The following is a 26,284-nucleotide window of genomic DNA, read 5'->3' as shown; positions in this document are numbered from 1 at the left end:
TGTATTTCATCAATTACAATTTTTAAGAAATATAAAAAAAAAAGCATGATTACGTTTAGGCCGCGTACACACGAGAGGATTGTCCGTCCAACTTAGTCCGCTGAAACGTGTTTCAGCGGACAATCCGCTTGTGTGTGGGCTTCAGCTGACTTTTTCAGCGGACAGTCTGGCGGACTAAGTCTTTCGGAATTTCCGTAATATTGTCCGTCCAAACTTGGTTTCAGCGGACAGTCTGCTTGTGAGTAGGCTAGTTCGACGGACTAAGTATGGCGCATGCTCAGAAAGGATTTACACGGCGAAGGTTGCATTGCAGTGTATTGGACGTCGTATTTCTAGTCCCGTCGTACGTGCCATACACGTCATCGTGCAAGCTTTCAGCGGACTGTCTGTTCGTCGTGTGTGGTCAAGTCCGTTCATTCAAAAGTAGGACGGACTGTCTGTCGGATTGTCTGACGGACTTAGTTGGACGGATAGTCCGCCCGTGTGTACGCGGCCTTAGAATCATCCTTAATTTTATCCCTGAAAATGCTGGGATTGGCTGGTGAATGTAGATATTTAGAGCCTCTTGTACCTACTCACTGTAGGAAAAAGGTAAGAGAAGCTTAGGGCAACTCTGTCAACCTTTCTGATTCCATCACAGGCTTCTGTACACTTCAAATCAAGGGAAAAATCCTACTGAGAGATTGATGGAGAATCTGAACATTTCCAATTAAACGATACATGTTTGTGGACAGCTGATAATCACACCAATATAAACTTGTTGGACATCACCTTTAATATGGATTCCCCCTACCCCCATTGGCAGGCATAACAGCCTTCAATCCTTTTGGAGGGCATTCCACAAGATTTTAGAGTGTGTGCCTATTTAGCCCAAAGAGCTGTCTTGTAACCTTCCATGCCAACGTTTTCAAACTATGTCTTCATGGAAAAGGGTCTTTCCTAAAATGTGGCCACAAGGTTCAAGGTGCAAAATGTCTTTGTATGCTGTAGCATCCACAGTATTCTTCACTAAAAATCACCTGAACTCAATCATTTGGTGGGTGGCCTCATATTTTTGGTCATATAGTATATAAGCTATACAGAAATTTTAGTTTTTGGGGGGTTGGGAGGTGGGTAATTTCTGTTCTTACATTGGGTGCTCAATGGCCTTCTTTGGGTTTTAGGCAGGGCTTTAGATAATAATTAGCACTAACCCAATTTTAAATAAAATATTTTTACCTGTAAGAGTTCCATCCATGTCAGTTAAAACAACTTCATGTTCCCACCGGAATCCAGCCTTGTTAGGTACATTAAAATATTGTATTCCATTAAACCTTGCACTCCATCCTCCACACCTGTCACTGCACACTCCAGTAATTGATGTCACTGCAATTGCTGCACAGTTTGGTCTGTCAAAATTCATAAATTTGACTGATGATACTGTCAGTCCTTCATCAAATGGTAGAGTTATGCCCCTAGCTGTACAATAACTAGAGCCAAGTCCTAGTTCATCCAGATGGCCCACAATTATGGCATTTTTAAGTACAGCTCCATAGGTCTCACCCCATCCACCAACGTAAGATGAAATAACTCTCTTGGTTTCTATGCCAGAATCTTCATTATTTACCATGGTGAAGTTATGAAATTGAAGAGCCCCTCCATTTACCCATTCAGCCCCTTTCTGACAGTTCCACGTGGTCAATGATTCAAAAACAGCAGGAGATGGTGTAGAAGAAGTGCAAGATCCTGTTACCATGGGAAAGTACTCTTGAAATATCCAGATGCCAAACCACCCTTGAGAATGAACCGTGTTGTTGTAGAATTCACCAAGTGGCACTCGTTTCTGGCAAATGTTTGTGTCGTACGATGGACCATCTGGGTGGTCGTGCATTCTGTACCAAAAACCAAAATGTGTGCCACCAGCAGCTGCATTATGCCTAATGGTGTTATTGGGATTTGTTACCCAATACCCTGCTGGTGTAACGTCATCATTCAGTAGACTGGTACTTTGTTGGACAAATACTGCCAAGTTGTACTGAAGCACATTGCCATGTTCTATGCCATCCTCAATGAAGAAGGCTCCTCCCATGATGTCATAAATTACATTGTGTTCAACAAGAAGATGATGAGTATTGTGGATAGTTACTGCTCTGTTGTAGGTTTGGTGGATTCCACAGCCCCGTACATATGACTTAAACTGGACATCACCCATTAAATGCCAGTGAATAGGATAACGTCCCAACCGGAAAGCTTGACCTGCATGAAAAATCTGAAAGAGAAATATATACCATGTTTTAGTTTTCTGTTCTGAAATGTTTATGCTATTGGTAACATAAGTCCACTCAAAACTGATATTAAAAGTAGAAATTGTAGCTGAACTCTGGGAATTAAAAAAAAAAAAAAAAAGAGCTAACTGCTCGGTAAGGAAACAAAAAAAGAAACTCACAAGGTAGGGTATAGCCAGCTTAAGGGTAGCGATGTACACATATCCCCAATATCTCAGAAACATATCAGTTACCTCTACATATTCTATTCTTCCAATGGACAGCAGTTTGTCAGGCTCTGGTGCATGAAACATTATACATCCTCCAAACTGATCACTTCCTATTGTCTCTCCAGACCGTCCCTGGAAACATGTTTGTGTAGCAAATTCACCTGGAATAAGAAATGGCGCACTCTCAGGTGTGTTCAACAAGGTAGTGTAAAGAACAAGTGGGACATGCATAGTTCCAAACCAATGATATTGATAACAATTTCACTCCCTGTATTCAGATAATATTAGGAAGTCCATGGACACTTCTACCTCAATGGGCACCTTGCCCCTTTGCTGAAGAGGAAGGAGCCAGAGGTGGAACTATAAACCTACATCAATGATCTCTAGGTGACTTTAGGACTTTATGGAGAGTTATGTTTGGATACTCTTGTGAACAGCAAGTTAGTTGAGCTTCTTGTGTCCAAGGTCTGTGTTAATAACTAGGTCAAATTTAGCAACGTCAACATTTGGTTAACATCTTTGGTTAACTTGTGAATAACGCTATAATCAAATTACTAAGTATTATAAATACTTTGTTTGTTTTTTTTAAATCATAAAAGGCTTTTATTTGTTAAACTGTTTTTGGAAAAAACTGCTCTGCTTTTTTTATTATTGTATTATAGGCTCACAAATATAGAAATAATGTATTTCATAAACTTTTTTTAGATTGTCAAAATTATTTATTATACTTTTCAAATATTGTTCATATAATTGTATATGATAATAACACTATTAGGGCACTTCCACACTGGGGCATTGGGGGCGTTGGCAGTAAAGATATTTTAGTGGCGCTTTACCGCCGTTTTAGTGGTTCTTTTCCCCCACTAGCGGAACGATTTTAACCCCCACTAGCAGCCGAAAAAGGGTTAAAAGCACACAAAAAGTGCCGCTGCACTGCCCACTGATTTCAAAGAAGCTGCTTGCAGGACTTTTTTTGATGTCCTGCCAGCGCACCACTCCAGTGTGAAAGCACTCAGGCTTTCACACTGGAGTGACAGGACATGCGCATTACATGCGCTTTGCAGGTGCTATTTTTAGCACTATAGCGCCTGTAAAGCACCTCAGTGTGAAAGGGGTCTTACATAGATGCCCTCGCCAATCCAACTGAAGCCTTCAGCCTGCATGTGATCACTATATCATAGCTGACATAATGATCACATGATCGCTCTGTTTTTTTCCTGATTGTCAAAGGTTGTTGTCTCTGAATTCTGGCTGTTGACAGCTTGAATTGACAGCCACCAGTATCCCAAAGTGTTGATTGGTGGCTGTTAAGGTGAGGACATTTACTAATGTATCTTCAGCACAGGGCATAGTAGTATACAGAGTGCAAATGGAAAAGAGTTAAAGGAAATCTGTCATGTACAGAATTATGTAAGTTTATGCTGAAAAACTACTACATCACATTGATAAGGAATTCATTTTTTTTTATTGCATACCCAGAACCATTAGCTCAGAAGTACGAAGACCACATATGGGCAGGGTAAGGGGACACCCACCTATCCACCCAACGGAGGGAAAGAAGGGATTGCTGCACCGCCCTGCTTACATGACCCATACAGCACCAACACTAAATCCCATAATGTTTTATTTCTGAAGGCTGCACTGGCAGCATTTGCATATCCACTCTTGTCTTGTATGGACTGCTCAACTCTTTGATTAATTACAAGCACTGGCACTTTATTCTTGGATATCTCGGCTTGAGAGTTTGCACAATTGAATTATATGAATTGCACAGTCAATCAATTTATGTTTATCAGCTGCTAGATATACTTATAAGTTTCTTACTTTCACAGAGAAGTTTGGCACTTGGCACTTTAATGTCATTGGTTATGTTATATTTGTGTCTTTTGCAATATTTGCACAAATAAGTTCTGGCACTTTATTGGCAGTGTTTGAATACTTTATAATCCTATAGGAAAGATAATCTTTCGGCACATATGTATTTGGTTTCCACTTTTTTTTTGGATTATAGTGTGGCACGATTTTCTTTGAGCAGACATACTATATAGTGACATATAAAGTGAATGATTATTTGAAGAGGTGACTATTTATTTTGCACATTTTAAATATAAGTTCATTGATATATCCCCACACAATCTCTTCCTTCGCCCCATTGCACACTATCCTTTCCCTTACCCTTCCCCTCCCTGTTGTCTATTCTCACTCTTTTCTTTGACTTTCCCCACCTATATACTGCGCAGCACTACCACATACACACATATGGGCAGGCTGCGAGTGATCGACTTGTGTCTTTTTTCAACCTCACCTACTATGCAACTATATAACTATTATGAGTGTAATAAGTAGGAGGGCAACAATAAAATCTCTGTATTTATTTCAGACAGATGCATATAATTCCACTGCTGTCTGCACATTATATAACCTGATACTTATAAGACTTGAGGATTTATCTAAAAAACAAATCCCTTTGGACAATGCATAAAAAGATCAACATGGCTGAAACAAATGCTATAGAAAACTAAAAAGTAAATTACCTGTATCAAATCCATCTGGACAGGCTGGTATTGTGTCACTCCATTCTACATTGGTGAAACCTCTAACCAGAATGTTTCTTGTAAGAAGGCCAACTTCAGCTCTAGCTTCAAAGACTGTTCCATCGGGCAAGGTGACTGATATGCCTAAGTGCTGGTACACCAGTGGCTGAGTTAGATTTAGGATTTTGCCATCAGCAGATATGGATTGTATTGTCATCTTCTCATTTTGACTTTGACTATGCCTATTGGGAAAACAAATGTAAATTTATATTTGTATTATATAATATGATGTTTAGTTGCATCAATTTGATTTTAATTAATTTATTATTTATCATGATTTAATACCCTATTTATTTATTCTTTCACTTTTTGTGTGTATTTCTTTGAGTCTGCAGAAGTGGGTTTTTTCTGGCTAGTTTTAATGGTGCAATAGTTATTTACTTTTTTTATTTCTTATGTTTTGTTCCTTTTATTTACTTATTTGAATTTATCCCCAATATCCATGTAAGTAATGCTGTCTCAGCCCATATTGTTGATTATAGTTAGGCTGCTTGTTACCGGGTTGTCCTTTCCTTAAGTTGGTCCCTTTAAGGTATGTGGGGGAGGCAGCCTTTTGTTCACTAAAAAATACTGCAGCAGTCTGGACTTGAAAATGGAAGCCACACCTCGAAACCCATCATCATGGCAATCACAGTACATGCTCATCCCATCTCCTGTTGTTAGACCCGGTCTGTGTCTCTGCTTGACACCAGCTCTGTCATCAGCCAGGCACATTCCCAGTAGGTCCAAAATGCTTTGCAGAAAGACGGCAGCTTTACTGGCAGTATGTGGAAGACTAGCTGCTCTGTAGCAGCTTGTCCACATTACTATATGTGGTCTTTTCCCCCATGGACTGGATGTGTGGCTACCAAGTAGAGGCAGCCAGGAACTCATTTATTTAGCTTTATTCCTTCCCCTAATGTGAGTTCACTGGATACTGTTTTTTAGCTATTGGATAATAAACGTTTTTAGACTGGGGTGATCGCCCTCTCTTTTGTTTTTGTTATTGGTCTTAGAGTGTAGACCTGTCACCTGGTGGAATTCTTGAGAGCTGCAACTGCCAAGTGTAGTGGTTGGACTATCATGCCATGCACTTATGAATTGTGTCTAAAACCTTTTTGAGGAATATGAAGTGCATGAGACTGCATACATCTGTGTATCCCTGTATGGGTAAATAAGGCCCTCCATTGGGCATACACTGTAGTAAGCCCGTGTGAACGAGGCCTTATTTTACATATATAGCTAGAAACAGAATAGCAAACATAAAATCATAAGGACGTTATCATATTTATTTATATAAATGTATCAAAACACAAATACACAAGCTAGCTACACTAGTGTGAGCATAGGTGTGCACAGCCTATTGCATTAGGGTGTGCACTCCAAAGCTCAAACACACATGTGTGTGTGTGTGTCTATATATATGGCCCTGGCACATTGATCTACCTGCCGTCAGAGTGAAAGAGAAGTGCATAAGCATTTCTCTTATGGCAGAGCTGGTAGGAGGGAGATCTTTCCCATCTCCCTGCTGGTACTCAAAGGGATAATGCTAATGCCACTAGGTAATTAGGGTGTGCCCAGGCACAACCGACACACCCTGTGCGCACTCCTATGAGTGTGAGATTTGTGTTGTTTTTGTGCAATCAAAACATAAAGTCAAGGCACAGTTACTGACAATGTTACTCGCATGTCATTTGACCCCACACGTTTCTTTTTCAACTTTGGTTTCAGATTCAATTGAGGAGGAAATTTTGTGTTTTTATAAAAACATTCAGAGCTCCAGACTCTCTACTGGAGTGTGATGTGACTGGTGAAGAATAGTGTGGTATGTACCTGTTTCCAGTTGACGCAATCACAATTTCATCCCCAGCTTTCCATGTTACACTTTGCTGTAGAAACAGAATAGAGCTTCCAGCCTCTGCAGTCTGCGCTAGACGGGTCCAAGTTACTGGCACTGGAATACCTGGAAAACATCAACAGGAGTCTTGATCGACCTTTGAAGTTTTTTTCTGCATATCAAACTTAATAATCACTGCCCTAATGAATTTTCCATGCAAAGATATATTTTATGCTATTCTGTTGATATTGGACTTCTATACATTTTGTTACATAAGTGGGATCTATTTCAATAAATAAAATGTGACTTACCGTGAAGATCCAAAGTTCCTTGCCTGACTGCCAATGTTTTTGCCCCATACACAGGTAGCTCTGGGGAGCGTATATGTCCATGCAGAGTAATGATAGCTTTGTGCTGGAATGGGGCAGCCTCAGTTCCAACCTAAATATAAACATAAAGCAAACCAAAATTATAATTATTTATAAGTTCACGGTTTTGCTCATTATGTAGTACCACTGTGGTCAGCCATACCTGCATAACACCATTATCTGTAATAAGAATATTCTCAGCCCGGAGCTCAATGTCAGCTTCATCAAATACCAAAGTTCCTCCTGATGTGAAAAGACAGATATTCATATTAAAATCCTATACCACTTACCTATACTAAAGCAGAATGCACATTATATAATTGACTACTAAAACACTATACAATGAAGTATATTAAATAGTAGCGATCATATGTTAGTCTAATTTACTGTACTATCCAACTATTCAAACAAAACTGAGTCCCATCAAGCCCTGACCCCAATATGTCACAGTTCAGCCCATGTATTTACCATATTTGGACATGTTAGCCCACATATTGACTTTATTTGGACATGTCATGCCTATTTTGGGAAGCCCTGCCCCTTTTGGGAACCCCGGTCCATGCACAATCAGTGAAAAGTGAACTCTTAGTGCCTGCAATAAGAAATGTCTGTATTGATTTTGATAAGTTGATATTGAATAATACAGACAATTAAAAAAAGATAATCCACCATACAACTCATTTGGAAATCCAAAAGTTGGTATTCTAGACCTGATACATTGGCCTCTGTTTTGATACACCACCCCAACTTTTTATAAGATTAGTCTGTGTAAGTCTGAAGACTGACTTGTCCAGAAGAGATAGTCGGTAGTTACAGGACCCAACTCCATTTCGCTAGCATCCTACTCTGATCTATAAGCATACTCTCTATACCTGCCCTGCTAGCTACTGGTAAAGCATATTTGCAATAGAGTTCCTTGATATATGGAGGAAGGCTCTGATGCCCAATATATCCAAACCAAAAATGAGAACTCTACCAAGACTTAATGAACAGCATCATGTAAATTGGATTACTGGCTTGATCCTACCTTGAATCAACAGCATTTTCAGCACTGGAGTGCTTTGATCCAGTAGGATAGTCTGTCCTTTAGTGATAACAGCCATTGAACCTTCATCTGGTGGTGATTCCCCTCCCCAGGTATATTTAGAGGACCAAACATCAATGTAGAAAAAGTCAGCATTGTCCTGAAACAGAGAAACATGAAAATCATATCATATGGTAACTTAAACTCTATTTTATGAAAAAGGGAAACTATAGATCCAACAGATAAAAATAAAAACACAGTAAAGTAAATTCTATTCTATCAAAGAAGGATTCTTTAGATCCAACAGGTTCAATTAGAGGGGGTGAATCTTATAGACTGCTTAGATCTCAATTGTCTCTTTTAGGTCTATCTATATATCATCTATCCAAGCCATAAACAATTTATTTTTGCACACCTTGCTTTTGATGTTGTTTTTGGCCCTTTAGGGGTATTTACTTTCACTTCATGACAACGTTTCCAAATCTTCAGGTCCTAGTGACATGGGGCAGGAATTGAAATCAGCCAATCAAGAACAAAGAAGTTTAATTCTTTGGTCATGGGAGTGCTTCTATCCTACAGCAGAGAGATAGATGGACTGTGATGGCTCCTTAATTTATCCTCAGAAAAGGATCAGTTGAGACATCCTAAAGCCCCTGAATTGCCTCCAGTCTGCACCCACAGATCCATGCTTTTGTCTCTAGCAGTTGCATTCAAATAAACGTCTAACCCTGCCTAATGCTATCCAACTACAATAGTGCCTGCAATTGGGATTTTAACTTTATGTCAGTCTGCCCTGTAAACATTAAAATTGCTTCACCTATTTTCAAGCACTAATACTTTCATTTTTTTTTAAATGGTCCAATATTATTCAATATTATTTCTATGATCATCACATTTTTGTTCAAGTGGTTCTAAGGGCAATTTGTTTGTTCCTTAAAAAAAAAAGTGTTATACTTACCTGCTCTGTGCAATAGAGTCTATGAAGTATTGCTGGGACACTGGGCATTGTCAGTAATAAAGATGTTACAGGTAATGGTTCATGTAAAATCTTACCATTAGAGCTACTCCTTGGCCTTCGATGTTCACCAGCACCTTGGCCTTCTCTGAAGTGGAATGGACTGTGGTATTGCAAACAATCTGTGTGCTGTTGGCTGATTGAACAATGCACGGGGATTGTGCAATTGTGACAGTGATATGTGAGGTGTCATTGCTACAAAGGAAAGAAAAATATTAAACACTAGACAGTTCCATATAATTAATGGTGAGAATTTTGCGGGCTTTGAGGGAAAGTAAAACATTTTATCTATAACAAATGTACTGTTCATTCTTCCTTTTCCTGATAATGTTTAATAACCCTGCTCCCCTCTGTTTATATGTTCTTCTCTTTGCAGTGTCCTGGGTTTCACATGGTTGATCTGTGAACCCTGGGCCCCTTTTTTAACAGACAAAATAGCTGCTGGAATAATTCTAACCTGATCTTTCTACCATATCTTCCATATCTTCTATTATAATGAAGATCAAAACTTTCTACATAGTAACTGATTCAAAGATAATGATCTTACTGATGAGGTGTCCTCCTCTAGTTAAGCTGTTAGCCTAACTAGTTTTTGGCTTCACTGAAGGCAGTAGATCAGTAATTAATTGTTTGTGTCTGGGTAGCATTTCCTAGCTGGGTGTTTGGTTTCTATCACCTGCTTCTGGAGGGAGCTTCCAGTATACAGGCCAGGGAAAGTCATATATCCACTTATGAATATGTAGCATGGCTCAGCCAGTCTCTGGACGGGGGCATCCAGAAGGTGGCTGGGGAGGTGATGAATGTTTCGGAGGCCTTGTTCTTTCCTCTTCCAGTTTTCTCTCTTCAGATGTGGTACTGCTGTTGCTCAGTTGTTTCTTTACCTGGCTCATCTTGACTATAGCTTTGCTTCCTGCTCCACCCTGCACAAGTTCCAGTCTGAGCATCCACAGCATCCCAGCAGTCACCCAAACTGTTATCAGACCACCCACTGTGTCAGGACCCACTCCAGGCATCAGGCCACTCCTCATCCTGCTACACCCTGTCACCGCCTCTAGGCGGTATTAGACAGGAGGTGTAGAGGAAACAATCTTGTCAGCTTGGCCTCTACCAGGTGACACTGCTGAAGTGAACTTATAATTCTTAGCTTCTTAAATCCTTGAAAACTGGTAACAGCAGAAAGCAGCACTCAGTGATGGCCAATAGAAAAGTATTATGTGTATAATTAATACCCAAACAGAGATCCGGTGATGGTGAGTTTGGTCCCCCCAGCGGTTCCTCCTCTCTTGGGGGTGACATCATATATGAGAGGTGTTAGTGAAGTAGAGTAGGTAAAGGAGTTGTTGATCCAGACACCATTGTTTGCGTTAATGACACCAACATTACAGATCTGAGAAGCAGTGCTTGTACCTGGGAAAAAAAGGTATAAAGAATAAGCTAATTCTTTACCACAAATCTGTGTAATTTATCATCATAATGGTGTACATGTAACCTGAACTATATTGTATGAAGCATTAATAAATTATAACTTTTTGATAGGATGTCAAAGATATTTAAACCTGTACTAATAAATTACAGAGTTTTGTGTTCCTATTTCTACTCCCGTGAATTCCAGTTGACTGGTTGCCATAGTGTTCTAATGGCTTTCTGAGGCACTGACTTAGAACAACTAAGCAGTTGTGAAGTTTGGAATTTCTAAGGTACATGTTGTACCTGCTTGTTTAATTTCAGTGACCCAGAGGGTACTGGAGTCAGTAGAAGATCAACAATGGTAACCCTGTATTTATTTTACAACTTATTCCCTTTAAAGGATAAGTTTACCTTTACAAGAAAAATAATAAATGCTAATTTTTTTGCAGGTAAAAAAAATGTGCATTTATAATTTTTTTGATAGGAGCCTTTAAAGCATTATGCCAAGGATCAACAGATGTAGATTGTGGGTGCAATCTCAGGTTCCTGCAGACTGTCTGACAGTCTGAGTAGCTGTCTGGCCATACCTCTGACATGGGCAGGCAGGTACTAAATGACAAGAAGTTCAAATAACTAACTAGAGCGCTCATCTGGTAGTTCATTGAAAACTGCAAGCTGTCAGCTGCAAAGGCTGATGGTATTTGTAGTTCATTGATTCCATGGGACCTGTGAATCAATGGCACGGCTGTGTAGGCAGAGACCCGCATGGCCACACTCTCTTTGAACTGTGTCAGCAAATGTGTGGAGAAGATCCCCACACAAGGGCGGGGGCTAATCGGACAAGAGGGGTCAGATGCTGAGCATGTTACATGTTACACCCTATATATGGGTGTAACATGTTCAGAAAGGTGAGCTTATATTTTAAAGCATATCTAAACCCAACAACAAATATGCAATATGCTGCAGCTAGCCAGTCATTAGAAGTATTGTATATTGTAGTAATAAGTGGTGTTTGTATTTGTTTCCTTATTTCAGCCCCCCCCCCCCCCCCCTTATCATTACCTAGAGATCCCGCAAGTACACACTTTCTGTTGGGGGGTGACCACTCTTACTCATTGCACTCCATCTATGAAGAAGCAGCATTGTCACCCTAAAACAGAAAGCATGTTAGAACTACAGAGCACTTCTACCATAAAATAGAGGGAGTGGGTCTGTAGTCCATAAAAATATCTGAGAATTGAATGTGGCAGAGGCTAAGAGGCTAGAGCACAGGAAATTATCAGATCACAGGATTTCTGGCAGGATCAACAGGTATTTTTGGACTTCTCCAACAGATATCACACAACATTTATTTAAAAGTTCAAAAGGGAGCAAATATGTGCCTTTAGATACATTAGTTAGATACATTACATTATTAGTTAGACTTGTCTTAAAATTATCTGCATAAAGGCAATTGTCATATTAAATTATTAAAACTGTGAGGTTTAATGAACAAATCTAATTTAGTTCAGATGTGTCCAATTCGTTAAATTTCACAGTGGTGAACTTACTTGGTTTAATAACTGTTTATTTTTATATAGATAATAGAGATGATTAGACACATAACCATTTATATTCTTAGAAAGAATAAAGACTAACTTTTTGAGAATGGCGTGTTTAATTTTTCTTTTGTTTCACTTTTATCTCTTTTTCATTTTCTATATGGTTTAATTTTTTAAATTATTATTATTTATTTATATAATCACATTTTTAGATGCTTTAAAGCGGAGGTTCACAGAAAAATTGAACCTCTGCTTTTTGGAACCCTCCCCCCCCCCCCCCCCCCCCCGCTGGTGTCACATTTGACGCCATTCAGGGGGAGGGGGTGCAGATACCTGTCCAAGACAGGTATTTGCACCCACTTTCGGGCATAGATTCCCACGGGAGTCTATACTTCTTCCTGTCCCACTGCGCTGTCTGCTGGGACACACACAGGTCCCAGAGACAGTGTGGACCATTCGGATTGCGTTGCATTGCGACTCAAGCATGAGCAGTAGGGAACCGGGATTCCCTTACCGAAGATGCCAATTGCAGCATCCGAGGACCGAGGGACGGTTCGGCCTCGGGTGCCGACATCACGTGTGCCCTGAACAGGTAAGTGTCCTTATTTTTAGCTATTTAGTATTTGTAGCTGCTGACTTTTAAAAAAATCAATTTGCGCTTTAAGTCCTGTTTTTACTGATGAACGAGGGGGTGCATTTTACTCATGAAATGCATTGGCTTCATTGCATGCAATTGCAAATAAATGGTTCTATGTTGGATGTTTGCCTCTTCACATCTTATTTGGCACACAACACCTTTTTATTACATGCCCACTGTTATCAGTATATTGTAGTAATAAGCATTATTCCACAAATGATCTTGAAACTTTAAGTAGTTTCCTGTTTTTTTAAAATACGAGAAATATTGAGAAAATATAGGGGTTTATTTACTAAAGGCAAATCCACTTTGCACTACAAGTGCACTTGGAAGTGCAGTAGCTGTAAATCTGAGGAGGGCAATGCACGTAAAATAAAAAACAGCATTTTTGCTTGTAAATGATTGGATGATAAAATCAGCAGAGCTTCCCCTCATTTCAGATCTTCCCCTCATATCTACAGTGACTGCACTTCCAAGTGCACTTGCAGTGCATTTGTAGTGCAAACTGGATTTGCCTTTAGTAAATCAACCCCAGAGTGCAATAAACAAATGTTATCACAATCATGTTATCAATTATGGCATATTATCTAAAAGACTGAATAACATGTTAGAATTTCTAAAATGCTTTGCTTTTCAGTGAAGTTGTATGTGTGATGTGTTCAGCTGATTGATTTGATGGGTAGTTTTGCTACTTACCATTATTTAAAGGCAATTCACAGAGAATGAAGCTTGCATTAGATCTTATTTGATCTATTTTGCACTCAGCGTTGCAGACCAGCACCTTGGATAGCGTCCTATCGAACCCAGAGCCAGCAATAGTGAGCATCAATCCACCACCAAAGCTTCCTAAACGTCATAAAAAAATACATGATTGTCTACATAATAACTTCATAACAAATATAATAATCATATCATATAATTTAATATAATATAAAATAATAATATAATAACTATTTATATAGGCTGTGTCACTTATAGGTCTATGTATAAAAAATGTGCTTTGCAAATGTGTCAGCAGTCACACAAAAGCCTGGCTGGTCAGAAAAAGGGGGGACAGACATCCCCTTCTAAACCACACCAGACCATATGCTATCATCGTGATCAGGGTACCTTTCCAGGGAAGACCCCCTGGACAAGCACCTTGTCCCCGTGTTGATAAGGACAAGGCCCTCTTCCCCACAATACTGGCCTGGTGGATGTGGGGGTCTGTGAGAGGCTATAGGGTTACCCCCAGATATTGGCCCCTCTGCGTGAATTCTCAATAACAAAGAAGGGAAGTAAATAAACACACCACTCACAGTTTTTGACAAGTCTTTCATAAAAAAAGAAAAATTAAAAAGAAAAATACAATGTCAATTCACCATTAATCATGTTGTCAAGCAATGCATATCCATATCAAGCTGTGGAAAAATCTGATCCTGTTGCTTTAATCCCACCAAATTACATCTCCCAGTCCCTGCCACCGCATTGTAAACAAAGGGGCGTGGTCTCTGAGGCGACTTCTGACCATATATGGACATGATCATATTTTGTCAGTGACATCATGTGGATCCCCTGTTTTCAACAGTACATAATGAAGCATTAACAATGTTTGACATGCTGATGGCACTATGCTAATAGCTGAAATGTAGAGGACATCAAGAGTCTCATAGCAAAAGTTAAAGAATATAGTAAAAAGATGGGACTTCAGCTAAAACTACGTTTATAACAAGGAAGATAGCTAACTTCAGAGTCGATGAGGATATTGATGTAGAAGACACTCAATGCCTCCTTGGATCAATTATTTACAGCCAAGAAATAAAACACAAATTGGCACTTGAACAAGCAGGAGTAAGAGACCTAAAAAAAGATTTTCAAAAGTACTGATGTGTCCATAAGAACAAAAGATAAGATTTGTCCAGACTCTGCAAAGAATTCTAAGGACATAGTAGAAAGCAAGGAGAACGTATTCTTCAACAAATCAGGCCCAACCTTTCACTAGAAGCCAAGATGATTAGAATAAAGCTGGTTTAACAAATTATGAGAAGAACTAACTGACTGCAAAAGACAATTATTCTTCAAAAAAATTGAAGGGAAAAGTAGAGGACAACCAATAAGTAGGATGGATGGATGAATCAATACAGTCACAGAAAGCATCAATATGCTGTTGCAGAGATGTAAGACCCAAATCACTCTGAAAAATCACTATCCACGTGGTCTCCAGGAAGTTGACATTAATTTTTTTGTCAACTTGACTCCAGTAACTCTAGTCCCAGCCCTAGAACTCCCAAAGCCTCTCCAGCAGCACCCTACAGCTCATGGCACTCACCTCGGTTTGGAGAGATGCTAGTCATTCTCAGTTCATATGTAAATGTTGCGCTGGATCTTGCAAAGCCTTTCTTATTCTGTAGTGATATTGGGAATGTTCCTCCCCAGTTGTTTGTCACTGTGCAGTTCAGTAAAGTATCTGATATGAAGGTGATGACACATGTGGCATTTCCAATAGTCACTGTAACACTTGCGGCATTAGAACCAAACTGTGTACCAAAAACAGAGATTCTGGTTCCTGATGGTCCTGTTAGTAGATAAAATAAATTCTGGATGAACCCTCTGCACACTGCTATATACCCTTTCTAGCATACTTTGCAATAAAAAAAAACAGGGATTTTAGTTCACAGATATTGCAATACATGTTTGAACTGGTCAACTGCTTCAAAGTAATCCCTGAAGCACCTGATAGATTATATACAACTTCAAGCTATTAGGATTTGAGCACAGGTATATCTTGTTTCTGTTAGTAAAGAAGACATAGAAAAAGTTTTAGATATTTGCATACAATATATAATAAATATACATTTATAGACTGTACATTAATGAAGGGAATTTATAACAGATAAGGTATCAGGACCAGAGGTTTCATTGTAGGGGAAATGTTGCTGTATGTTTTTATACAGTGACAATAAAGCCTTATTATTATTTACTAGTTCATTCATTACATTTGAACTTTTATAGCTCAAGTCTAGGCAATTTATTTTTAATGCATATTTCCCAATAAGGGCAAAACAACAGGATCTCTATTGTAACCCTCCTAAGCAGCATATATATTTACTTTTCTACGCCACTACATTCAGCACTGGTAGTAGAAGTAAGGTATGGAGAAGTATGTGTCCGATAACACTGGGACAATCATTGCTTTCACATGTGGCATTCTAAATCCTATGTGTAGCATGCTCTAGTGTGCTACTAGTGTTAGTGCAAGAAAATTTATGTTATGACTCATGGTTAGTTTGTGAGTCTGAAATACCTCTCCTTGGATCTGGAAGTTTGGAGAAGCTTCTAAAAATTGGTGGGAGGAGGGCTTATCTGCATACAGTACATTGTTTTGCATAGAAATTTGGCATTTTAAATTTTAGGCCTGTAATTCTTAGTAATAACACACTTAAATCTGTCCATACAAGAGTCTAGTAGATATCCCGGGCATGATAATATTTGAAACACAAAATCATACATTATAATATAATAAATAACTATAAATAATTATAAAAAATAATAATATAATAATAATAAAATCAATTTCCTCACGAATCACTCAATTCTGCAAGTGTTCTAATTTATATAGGCCTGTTTTCATTTTTTTATATATTTTCTTCTAATTTATTATCACTGTTTTCTAGCTGGTCTAAAACCACTTTTGATGTAAAAAGACACTTTTTGGATGCCATGGACAATCTCAAGTTTCCAGGCAGAAAGGGCATTGGAGAACGCACTAGGGACAAAAGGGAGATAAAATGATTCCATACAGTAATGTAATGTGCAAGATTACAGTGTGCTTTATGTGTTATGAATTTTGAACTTTTAGAATTTGCTGCCGGGCTCCACCAACATGCATGGTGATGCTTGCAGGAAATGGAGCCTGGCAAACAGAGGCATCGGGCAGAGGACACAACCCACAGACAAGGCGGGGGGACATCGCAGGATCCTGGGGACAAGGTAAGTACACTGCACCATGATCCTGAGTGTGGCTTGGGGTTACCGCTAATGGTTCTGAAATTTAACCCCGAGCCACACTCAGGAATACCGCCAGGGAGGTTAAATATGGTGGAGCCATACCAGTAGGGGAGTTGTGTGGAAGATGGAGTGCTGAGGAGTCTGTTGGTGGCCTAGGAGGGACCCCTGGGTCTGGGGGGGGGATCTCCAGCCTGAGGAGCAACATGGAGCAAAGAGGACAGAGTGAGTACATCAGCACACCCAGGGATTCACAAGGGGAGAGACTGCCACATGCAGCAAGCCTTTCAGAAGGACAGCGCTATGCGTAAACCTTCCTATCCCTTGCCCCGAGAAATCTTCTGAGCATCCAGGTGGGCTGGTGAACAAGAAGTCAGGAGGGCTGGTAGTTCCTGTGAGCAGTAGAGTAAGTTGGGCATCCCATAACCCCTTTACCCCATCCAAGCCTATTACCCCTAATAAAACAACAAAACCAAGCTCAAAGCCCTGTTTCTTGTGTCTGGATGTGAATGGAAAATACTTGTTGCTTGGCTGTGCAGGAGTAGGGGAACCATTTACTAGCAGCTCACGTGGGTTAGTGCTACATATGTAAACTACGATTCCAGTGACCCACCAATTACACACTGTTTTGGATTGCTCCTGGCCATTGAACGGAGTGGTATGAGGCCGCGTACACACGGGCGGACTGTTCGCCCAACCTTGTCCGCTGAACAGTGTTTGGGCGGACAGTCCGCTCGTGTGTGGGGCTTCAGCGGACAGTTTCAGCGGACAGTTGGACGAACAAGGTCTTACGGAAATTCCGAAAAACTGTCCGCTGAAACAAGGTTTCAGCGGACTGTTCGCTCGTGTGTAGGCTTGTTCGGCCAACTAAGTCTCGCGCATGCTCAGAAAGGATTTCCACGTCGGAAGGTTGCATTGCAGTGTATTGGACGTCGTATTTTTCGTCCCGTCGTACGTGCCGTTCACGTCATCGCGCACGGTTTCAGCAAACTGTTCGTCCGTCGTGTGTGGCCATGTCCGTCCATGCTAAGTTTGAGCGGACTGTTTGCCGAAACTGTTGGACGGACAAAGTTGGGCGAACAGTCCGCGCGTGTGTACGCGGCCTGAGAGTGAAAAGAAAGTATGTACTTCTGGAGGAGGGGTTAAAGTGAACTTGTTGCCTTGTCATGCATGGGCAAAGCACAGATTAACTTTAAATAGACATTAAATATAAAAATGTATCAAGAGATGCTCATGCACACTACTGTCTTGTAAAATCTCGTTTAAATCCTCCAACAGTTGTGTTTGGGATTGCCTTATTGAATGCAATGCAATGAATTATTGTTGGAAGGCCCTCACATTACAGAGACTTTGTGAACTAAAGTATAATGTACATGGCTAGCTTAAGGCTTTTTTTTATATTGCAAAACAATTTCTATTTCTGTCCACACAGTTCTATAATTTACACCCTCCCCCCTATAGAGAGAACAACAAGGCTGGTGACCTGACTTTTCTCTTCTGTAGTTAAGCATTTCAGCCTTGTCACATCCCCGACCCAGCCTGTGGCTGAACACTGAAAGGGTACAGTAGTGAGCCATCCTTCTACTCATTCTCTGCAGTCAGGATGTTCCTTTACTAGAACTGGAGGGTGCAAACTCTGGTGCAGCTGTGCATGTTAGCCAATCAGCTTCTAACTTCAGCTTGTTCAATTAAGCTTTGACAAAAAAAAACTGGCTATGCAAAGCTGAACCAGATTTTGGTCTCCAGTTTTAGTAACTCATCCTCATTGTCTGCCCCTTCTTTTCCTAGTCTGAATGTACAGTCAGATTCAATTAGCTTTATAAGTTAAGTTTACAAAAATATTTCCATTTTTAATGAACACATAACTGCACTAATTAACATTTTTATATCTGCCTTATGTACCATATATACAATATTATACCTGTGCTGGGGAAAATTGACGTTACTGTAGGAGTGTCCACCTCAGAGTAGGAATAGTTGAGTGATGGATAGGATGCAGATGGTATGAAAATGTTTACTGTGACATTCTTGGCAGCTGAGATTGCAGGGGTAACACACTGAATACTGCCCGGGGTTATTGACAGAATAAAGCATGGGACACCACCAACTTTCACTGTAGTATTTATTGGGGAGAATCCATTCCCAGCTATCTGCAAAACCGTTCCACCTAGAACACTTCCAGATGGTGTTAAAAGTACAGCTTCAGCAGGACTATTTATGGTCAAGTTGTTCTGGGCTAAGCCTTTGCTTAGGACAATAACTCTGGCCACATAGCTCCCAGCAGGAATTGGATCTATATTGCATATAATTTTTGTGTCATTGACATTTACCACACTGGCTGTCACACTATCTCCAATGTAAACTGCTATGTCATTAATGCCTGCTCCAAATCCACTGCCATAAATGTTCAACACAGTTGAAGTGTTGCGAACTACATTTGGGGAAATACTTGATGCAACCACTGTGATTGGACTGGTATAGATGAAGTTGCAGCTTCCTTTGCACAATGCGGTAATTCCATTTACTGTCACCTGGACATTAACAGTGTGAGCGTAACTGGCCTGGGTGTTACAAATAATGTTTGTGTAATTCATTGAGACAATACTACAGCCTAAGCCTGTAATGGTGGTGGCGTTGTTTTTTAAGAAACCAGATCCAACTATGGTTATTCTTGTACGTCCGGAAACAAAGCCATTGTTCGGTATGATGGAATCAATGTGAGGCAACAAGGCAAATCTCCTGTCCATCTCTTGGTTTATAGCACTGATAGCGTTCCCATAGTTGTTCACTGTTAAAGATACAAGTTCTGCAATTCCAATATTCATGGAGTTCTGAGGATCTATCTTGCAGGTTATTGAAGTTTTATCAGCGGACAGGACTATACACGGGTAATTTCCAACTGAAACCTAGAAAAACATAGACATACAGTAAGTATATTTTTTATTATTAGGTTTGCAGTAAATATGATATTGCCACTAAAAATTCCTTAAGAACTTGACCTATCCACTTCTGTATTTCTAATTCTCAGCATAGTTTCTAATGTCTTCATCAGAATTGCTATGTGAAAAGCAACAAGTACTGTGAATCTGACATCCTGGGGTTTACCTTCTGGTGCTATCCTGTTATATAGTGCTATCTGTCTTGGATAATATAATTAAAACATTGGACATTCTGAGTATTGATGTATGGACTATGCAGCATTATCCTCTGGATCATTATTAGTAATGAGAGGAATTGAAAATTTTCATTAAAGTTTCAATGAAATTTAGGAGAGTTTAGCCATTTTGACAAACTGTATTCAAATCAATAGGGTATACAAAATTAAGGTTGTGTTTGTTTGCTTTAATTTTAAGGGTGCAATGGGTTTTAAAAGCTCTTCAGGGTTTCAAAGCCTTTCTCAAATATCCCGGATTTGTTATAGTACCAAAAACAGTCCTCATTAGGCGTATTATTTTATTTATTTATTTTTTTACAGAAAGAACCCAAAGACAGTGAGAAAGGTAAACATAAAAGTTTAATGTGACAGTATACAACAATTAAATACAAAAAAGAAAGACACAATAACAATAAAATATGAAATAAAATAAACTACCATAGATGCACAGTCCACACCCTCCCCCTCCTCAAAAAATCTACACCTCCTAAATAAAGAAAAAAATTAAAAAAATTTTTTTTTTAAACAATTTTTACATAAGCAATTCAATGACTGAAAGTGAGATCTTTCCCCTTATGTAAAATGTTGTCAAAAACACCCTTGGTCATCCCTTTTTTGAGTGAAGGTTGTAGGTCTACAGTAATGTATATCAGTTGGTTTACTAACATGTAGTGCATAGTATCGTCCAATGTGGAAATACAAGGTTCATAATATCTTGGTTAAGGGGGATTTTTACCCAAAACTACAAAATGATGTATTTCCCAACCTAGGCCTTCCACCCAGAAAGAAGATGTGGAGGAGCCCAGCTTGAGTCTGGTATAGCATTGTTCAACATATTTCTCAAAATTGTGTGTGATTGATGAACAATAGACTAAAACTATGTCCCTTTATCATACACAGAAAATCCTCCGCCAGGAGGAGGCTGTAGAAAAGTGGCAACCAAACAAACAAACTGCCAGAAATGGAGGTGGGCCAATGCCTCTTTTGTGAAGAACTGATATATATGGCCCTAAAGAAGGGGTGGAGGGGCGAAATCACAAGCAAAACCCACCTGTGTGAGTTGGACCATCCTCCTCCTCCTCCACCTCCTGCCACAACTCCCACACCAGAGCCACAGCCTGGAAGCAAGCATGGAAGCAAGTGTGTAAGGAAGACAAGAGAGTGATGGCCTGGGTTTGGTCTGGTCTGGCAAAAGACGCAGGCTGTTGTAAGACCATAGCCTGGGGACATATATGTCATCTGCTGCTGTTCCTGATCTCTCAGAGTCCTGGACCCGATTTGTGCTCCCTATTAAATTGACTCCTCAGTCTCCCAATTTTGCCTGTCAAATAGTTGATGTGTGCCCTAGGGTACAAAGGCTTCGCTAATTTCACCAGTTTAACCAGCGTTGCCTTCCTCTTTATTTTGTTATGACCCATAATAAATGTATATTTTTTTCTTAAATCATTGGCTATGTGTTATAATTAAAAAAGGACAGTTTGTTTGTGAGTAGTCAGGTACATTTAAAAAAGACAATGTCAATTTAACAAGGGACGCCAACACCAAAAAATCCCCTTGAGGTTAAAAAATACAAGATAATAATGGTGTTGTGGTAACTTGACACACAGAAAGAAAAAAAAGATTATGGAGATCAAAAAAAAACAGGAAATCTTGATTTCCAAAAAAAAGATGGAGATCTGGCGGACAAAAAAAAAAATGTATTCATGAGATCACAAGAAATAAGAAAGAAATCAGTTTGCCAGAACTCTGTGTGAATATCAGTTACAAAACAACTTCATTATGCTAGCATTATAAAGGAGAAGAGAATGCGCTGTATTGAAAGATTAAAAAATGTGCAGCGTGACGAATGTGCTCTCTCCATTATGAACGATAGTTTTACCAGACTGAGCGATTCCGCCTCGTACTTGATTCAGAGCATGCGTGGTATTTTGTGCGTTGGAATTGTGTACACACGCTCGGAATTTACACACGGTACGAATTTCCGACAACAAATTCCCATCGAACATTTGTTGTCGGAAAATCCGATCGTGTGTGCGCAGCATAAGTTACTTGAGTAAGATTGCCCCTTGAATTCCTCCTCTTATCTCCCTCTTGCAACATGCACACACTTTTCACTCTCTCTAAGGTCTCCTTTAACTAGTTACCTGGTTAGCGCATGTGACGTTGCTGAAGCCAGATCCCAGTATGGTTATTGGGTCATGAATTGTTCCATAGTTTGGTGTAATACTGGTAATGGAAGGTGAGTAACAGTTGGAGTACCCGAACCAGATGGAATAGTTGCTTGATGTACCATCAATTAACTGTGGACAACTAGGTTCTGGAGTGACACAGTCAGCAGCTGGTGAAGGTGAAAGAGGAACTGCAGAAACACCCAAATATAAATTAAACAAAGAATAATACACACAAGTGATTATATACAGTGTATACTATTTTGTACACATTTCTATCTTTTGAATAACCAGATTCAATCTGAATGTCTGTTTTTATGTCTATTGGCTCAATTCACAAAGATTCACACAAGGACAAGGAATAATTTTCATGCAATGGGTGCAATAAAGGAAAAAAACTGAATAACAGAGCAGAAGGGTTCCTATATGTAGTAATATATTGGGCCATGCCTCTCACCACAGGTCCTTAGTTATGGCAGGAAATAAATGCTGTATGTAGATAGAGATCTTAACCTTAGCCACCTCTTATTGAAATAAGGTATTGCAGCATGAGCTTATTCGAAGTGGGATGAAGGAACAGATTTGAGCTATAAGAATGCATAGTAAAGCTGGCATTTGCAATATTACCGAGTTCTAGGAGTATTAAGGATGCAAGCCAATTACTTTTTGGTCACTGATGTCACAGGGGCCAACTAATGTCTCCTAAAAGGACCAGTGGCCCTGAAAGCAGGATTGCCACTGAATCCTTTAAGGTAAACTGAGGTCATTCAGGGGACAAGGTGTCTGTGTTCCCTTTGGAGCATGGCATTCCAAATGGAAAGGCCCACTGCCACTTTGTTCTATATTGAACTGGCGAGGTTCTTTTGGTCACTGTCTACCAATTCACTATAGCACTCATCTCTTGCAGTGAGTACAACAGTGCTAAGCAAATATTAGTCTAGTTCCAAAATGACTTACCTGGTACATAATCAGCTTCAAATCCTCCAACTGTCACCTGTACCGCACTGATGGTTTCTTTGAGTGGAGAGACATAGACCACCCCCTGCATGTATAATGACTGTGCACTATTGATGTAACCACTGCTGTAGTAATAGGTTCCTGGAGATGTGAACTCGTAGGAAAAGACGCCTGAAACAAAGTAAACAGTGTTAAAGCATCACCATACAAATTAAATGGAGAATTGTCAAATGTACAATTCCCAATAGGAGAGAATTTAAATACTAGGTATATTTGAAATGATTTGTATATGCATGTCTCAAATGTATCCCCACACCTCCCTCTTCCCCTATATAGCATGTCCCAGCATCAATTTTTTTCTTTTACTTTTTTCTTGAAGCAAAAAAACACTTTTATAACACTTTTGACATAACCACCAGGCTTGCAAAAAAGGAATCTAGAATTGCTAAAATGTTAAACTGTAAAATGGTCCAACTGTTCATCCATGCTTAACAATTACTTTTATGTTCAGAGTACAAATTATTATCAGATGAACTGCACATACTGTAATTACCATTTTTCCAATATAAGTGTTATTTGACACATGCTGTATGATAATCTCTTGTTTGTACAAATTATCCAGTAAACAATAAAAAAAAGTGAAAAAAAAAATGGTACTGTAGCTCATTGTGTATGTAGGCATGTTTCGCAGAACTACATCTTCAATGGGCCCTTTCCCTACACAATAAATGCTGGCAGGTTCATGGGACTCAAGACAGTCATTTTTTTTCTGCGAAAGAAATTAACAGAAAGGGTTGGAGTGGTGATTTTCTCGAGCCCGGCAGAGAACTAAGGTGCCATGCATTTTGGGCATTTAAGCCTGATGAATCGTTCTCTGGCGTTTAGCAGTTTAACACTAGAGCCCCATGCACTGGGGCTAAACACCAAGTGTGCATGGGTCCTAGGCGGGCTGACAACACTTCTTGGGATTCCACTATAGCAGTGACACTGTGTTGTAAGCTCACAGAAGGAAGTTAAGAGCTCATTGGATTTCTGGTAGGATTACAAGGATTTTTAATGCACTTGCAGCAGGAAGTTGGGAGCTCACTGGATTTCTGGCAGGATCACTAGGTATTTTTTTGTACTTGCAACACATTTAAAGAGATAAAACAGACTTGTATTGCAGAGCTGAACTGAACATACTATAACAGTGATGGCGAACCTTGGCACCCCAGATGTTTTGGAACTACATTTCCTATGATGCTCAACTACACTGCAGAGTATATGAGCATCATGGGAAATGTAGTTCCAAAACATCTGGGGTGCCAAGGTTCGCCATCACTGTACTATAATATAACAATACCAATGGTTTATCTAAAACAGAAACAGGTTTTATTCTCATCCTGGTCTGCCTATAGCCACTAAAATGTAAACAAAACAAAGATTTTGTATGAGCTATACCCTTTATGAATTATAGAATCTGCAAATTTTTACGATTATCAGCTAGTTATAAATACATTGCTTTGCCGTTATTGAGCCCAGCTTGTGACATCAAACACATGCCCCATTCAGTCTATAAGACAACTGAGAGTTTCCTATAGTAATGGATGAACTGAATACAAACCTGATGACACTTGAGGTCCACTGTTGAAGGCATTGCCATCATATGTAAGGTTGCCAGGATCCGACACTGAAAATACTCTATATCCAATACCCGTTATTAAGGGCTGAGAGTTCCATGTCCAGACTACAGTGTCACCTACAGATATATCCAGTGTTGATGGAGACCAAGCATAGCCAGCTCCGTATTCTGAAATAAAATATAATTACGTTACCGGATGCAAAGATGGAGTCACAAAAAAGAAGATACGTGTAATAGAATATACTGCACAGAAACTTTGTCTTTTTACCTCCCAGTTGTCATACTTTCTGAGACAGGAGAATAGTGACCACTACACCCAACATAATCTACAGTAAGTAGCAGCAGTGTACTCTCTCACATATATAATGGGCTTCCTGTGGGGAAGACATCTGACATTACTGGAATTATGTTGGATGCTAAAGAGTCTTCACCCATTGCACATCTTCAAGATAGCAAAGATCCAAAGCACAGACCACAAGGCAGGAAAGTATTAACTTTTTTCCTTATAGGGAGCTTTTTGTAAGATGACCTAAAAATCTGCAGCATCTAACACACTTCTGGGAATGTCAGATGGTTGCTTCCCCTGCAGCGTGCTGTGGCTCTACCTGTTGACTGCTACACACAGTAGTGGCATAAGGGCAGGAGGAAGAAACCATTCATTGGGGGACCAATGATTTGACACTCCTGGAAGTGTTTTGGATGTTCTTCAAAAGTGCAATGACCCAACACACAAGCACTGGTAAAGATAAGTATTAAAACATTTCTTCACAGAGAGCTCTTTTGTAAAAATGTCTACTATGGTGAGAGAATCACTTGTTTAAGGGGTTCCCATTTCTCCAAAAGTCAGATTTCAAAAAGTCACATTTCAAATAGAAGTATTCCAAGAAGCTCTGTGTGGCCACTTCCTCCTACCTTAATGTGTCATAGCAATTAAAGGTCAGGGTGGACAAAAACACAGCACAATGGGGTTTATTTACTAAAGGCAAATCCACTTTGCCCTACAAGTGCACTTGGAAGTGCAGTCCCTGTAGATCCGAGGGGGACATTTAAGGAATATAAAAAAACAGCATTTTTGTTTGTACATGATTGGATGATAAAATCAGCAGAGCTTCCCCTCATTTCAGATCTTCCCTTCAGATCTACAGCGACTGCACTTCTAAGTGCACTTGTAGTGCAAAGTGGATTTGCCTTTAGTAAATCAACCCCAATGATCTTAATGTAGGACATGCACAGGAGACTGGCTGATTTGCATAGCTGTTCCTATTCAGAACAAGTCACGTTGGTAATATAACCAAGCTATTATGCTATATAGTTCTGCTTGAAATGGAAGTTGCACAGTACAGCCCAGAGGAACCACTAGTCTCTCTGTAGCTCATTTGACATGAAAGAATGTTCTCTACAGACTTCTGCATTATGAACGGTATATACCAGGGGTAGCTTTTCATAAAGAGCAGTTATCACGCTGGCACATTAAAGTTTTAGTTGTCATCACAACAATGATTAACATGACGGAAAACTAAGTAGG

General features: G+C 39.6%; 1 protein-coding gene across 1 annotated transcript in view; it reads right to left on the bottom strand.

Moving 5' to 3' along the window:
- LOC143997557 (fibrocystin-L-like) overlaps positions 1-26,284 on the bottom strand; it is a 247,462-nt gene that overhangs the window by 98,112 nt on the left and 123,066 nt on the right. The window contains exons 36-50 of the mRNA XM_077493224.1: positions 24,742-24,927; positions 23,139-23,309; positions 22,158-22,372; positions 18,781-19,765; positions 15,184-15,429; positions 13,572-13,721; positions 10,520-10,697; positions 9,329-9,485; positions 8,279-8,435; positions 7,415-7,494; positions 7,195-7,324; positions 6,880-7,009; positions 5,008-5,249; positions 2,498-2,634; positions 1,219-2,248 (exon numbers count right to left, since the gene is read on the bottom strand). Of these exons, the coding sequence (XP_077349350.1) occupies positions 1,219-2,248; positions 2,498-2,634; positions 5,008-5,249; positions 6,880-7,009; positions 7,195-7,324; positions 7,415-7,494; positions 8,279-8,435; positions 9,329-9,485; positions 10,520-10,697; positions 13,572-13,721; positions 15,184-15,429; positions 18,781-19,765; positions 22,158-22,372; positions 23,139-23,309; positions 24,742-24,927 (4,194 nt within the window). The remainder of the gene's footprint in view (positions 1-1,218; positions 2,249-2,497; positions 2,635-5,007; positions 5,250-6,879; positions 7,010-7,194; positions 7,325-7,414; positions 7,495-8,278; positions 8,436-9,328; positions 9,486-10,519; positions 10,698-13,571; positions 13,722-15,183; positions 15,430-18,780; positions 19,766-22,157; positions 22,373-23,138; positions 23,310-24,741; positions 24,928-26,284) is intronic.

This window comes from Lithobates pipiens, unplaced genomic scaffold, assembly GCF_037356315.1.
Source record: "Lithobates pipiens isolate NorthernLeopardFrog02 unplaced genomic scaffold, aLitPip1_a1.2 Scaffold_19, whole genome shotgun sequence".
Lineage (NCBI taxonomy): Eukaryota > Metazoa > Chordata > Amphibia > Anura > Ranidae > Lithobates > Lithobates pipiens.
Note: the sequence above shows the minus strand (reverse complement) of the source record. Positions and strands in the feature narration are given on the sequence as shown.